Source organism: Ailuropoda melanoleuca, chromosome 16 (genome assembly GCF_002007445.2).
Source record: "Ailuropoda melanoleuca isolate Jingjing chromosome 16, ASM200744v2, whole genome shotgun sequence".
NCBI lineage: Eukaryota > Metazoa > Chordata > Mammalia > Carnivora > Ursidae > Ailuropoda > Ailuropoda melanoleuca.
The window spans coordinates 43150443-43152843 of record NC_048233.1 but is presented as its reverse complement, the minus strand read 5'-3'; the positions used below and the strand labels follow the sequence as shown (position 1 = coordinate 43152843).

The 2401-nt window shown below is 46.5% G+C and overlaps 1 protein-coding gene across 2 annotated transcripts in view; it reads left to right on the top strand.

The window, feature by feature from the left end:
- The window catches only part of ATP5MC2 (ATP synthase membrane subunit c locus 2), a 7371-nt gene extending 5540 nt beyond the window's left edge, over positions 1–1831 (top strand). For both annotated transcript variants that reach the window (XM_034645482.1, XM_011230096.3), the window contains exon 5: positions 1569–1831. In XM_034645482.1, coding sequence (XP_034501373.1) covers positions 1569–1683 — 115 coding nt within the window. In that variant the 3' untranslated portion in view covers positions 1684–1831. The remainder of the gene's footprint in view (positions 1–1568) is intronic.
- Positions 1832–2401: the final 570 nt, after the last annotated feature.

Here is a 2401-nt window from a genome sequence, read left to right as displayed (position 1 = left end):
TTTTTTTTTTTTTTTTTTTTTTAAGAATTTTATTTATTTATTTATTTTGACAGAGAGATAGAGAGCACGAGTAGGCAGAGCGGCAGGCAGAGGGAGAGGGAGAAGCAGGCTTCCCACTGAGCAAGGAACCCGACAAGGGGCTCGATCCCAGGATCCCTGAGCCGAAGGCAGCTGCTTTCCTGACTGAGCCACCCAGATGCCCCAATACATCTTTAAAGTGTCGTGAAAAAAGGGGGGGCAACAGAGACCATATGTGACCCACAACATCTACAGTATTTACTATCTGGCTCTTTACGGAAAAAGTTTGCTACCACTGGTCTAGCGCCTCAAGGTAGCGTAGTGGCTTTGTTGCTGCTTTTCCCTGCCCCCCCCCCCCCCCNCCCCCCCCCCCCCCCCGCCGGGTCACTCCTGGGAAAACTGCCTTTGCAGCCTGCCCCACAGCTTCCTGACACTTGGGACTGTTTGGTCTCTACCAGCTCTGGGCAACTCACTGTTAGAACTAAATTAATCATCTAGAGACCTGCAAAGTCCTCTTAATGCCTTAAGGAAATAGGTTTATTTTTTTAGGACTTACATGAAATAAGCCTGACTGCTTCTGTGTCCATAATTCTGTTAGAAGCTGGTGTTACTTTACCTTATCCATCAGAGCTTCTGGAGGGGACAGAGTAAAGGAAATAGAAATTATATATTGACTTCCAAAATGGGGAGTCTTTTATCCCATTTTGTTTCTAAACCCCACAGACCATTTGTAGATTTTTTTTTTTTTTTTAAGATTTTATTTATTTATGTGACAGACAGCCAGCGAGAGAGGGAACACAGCAGGGCAGTGGGAGAGGAAGAAGCAGGCTCCCAGCGGAGGAGCCCGATGTGGGACTTGATCCTGGAATGCCGGGATCACGCCCTGAGCCGAAGGCAGACGCTTAACAACTGCGCTACCCAGGCGCCCCAGCCATTTGTAGATTCTTAAAGCCCCAAATCTTTGACTACTTTGAAATGAAAGAAGGTAGTCTGTCCCTCTGGCTCCCTTGTCCTCTGGAATGGGGTTTTTCTAGTTGTGTTCCGTAAAGCCCTAGGGTTTTGAAGTATGCCCAGAGACCATCTTAACGAATGAACAGAAGACCAGTCAGACAAGCCTTTAAAATCCCCTACTTTTTTACCATTGTAGTTTGGTTATTACACATTTTGTATTTGGGGGTCCTACTTCAAGTTTCAAAAAACTGCTCTGATAGACTCTGCCACTCTGGATACCTCTTCCCTTCCGGTGGGGCCCTGGATAGTTAAATGCCCAGGTCCAGAAGTCTTAAGTTACGATATGGGTGATCCACTGGAGGAGGTTATGTTTGTCTCTGGGCCATGTTACAGAATTTTGGGCTGTCCACTCCCAACATTCAATCTCTGTAGAGCCCTTGATGTGTCAGGCAAGAATTGGGGCATGATGGTGTCACCCTGAGAGGCGCATTGCATAAGATGAGCTTGAGGAGATGAGTTTTCCCTGAGCCCACCTTTGATGTTTGTCTTTTTCTTTGTGTGGACTAGAAATTCAGTCTTTTCTCCTCCCCTTCTCCCAGGAATCCCTCTCTGAAGCAACAGCTCTTCTCCTACGCCATTCTGGGCTTTGCCCTCTCGGAGGCCATGGGGCTCTTTTGCCTGATGGTGGCCTTTCTCATCCTCTTCGCCATGTGAAGGAGCCGTCTCCACCTCCCATAGGTCTTTTTCCCGTGTCTCGTCTGCCCTGTATGTTCCTTTTCCTATACCTCCCCAGGCAGCCTGGGGAAAGTGGTTGGCTCAGGGTTTGACAGAGGGAAGACGAATAAATATTGTATTAATAAGATCTTTCTTGTGTCTCCTGTGTATATTTGTTCTCCACGGTTGGCTGAGTGCCTTGGTGAGAGTATAAGGCCTGGTGGGTGGTGACACTTCTAAACTCAGCATGAGTCTGGGCTCACTTGTTCTTCATTCTCTGTGTCAGGAAAGCTTTATTCAAATTAGTGGTTCTTTTTAATAATTTTCACCTGGGATAGCCTGTTATCTTGGAGGTTTGGGTCAGAAGAAAGAGAACAGGGCTGGCTTAAAATTTTGGAAAATGGCTATTTCCACTGCTACTATCCTGGCTCAGGCCCTCATTGCCACCCGCTTGGTCTATTGCAATAACCTTTTAACTGGCCTTCTGCCTCCAGTCTCTTCCCTCTAGCACGACTGCCAAATTAGTCCTTAAGTATAAGACTAGTGCTGTCATTTACCAAGTCAGTCTGACCTCAGCCTACTCAGATTTTATCTTTTTTCCCCATACACTCTACCCCAAGTGATATCATTTTTCAAATACTTTCCCTCTTTCCTGTCCTTATCTTCAGGCCTTGCCCTTTGCTTTCTTTGCCTCCTCTGCTTTCTTTTCCTCAATCTT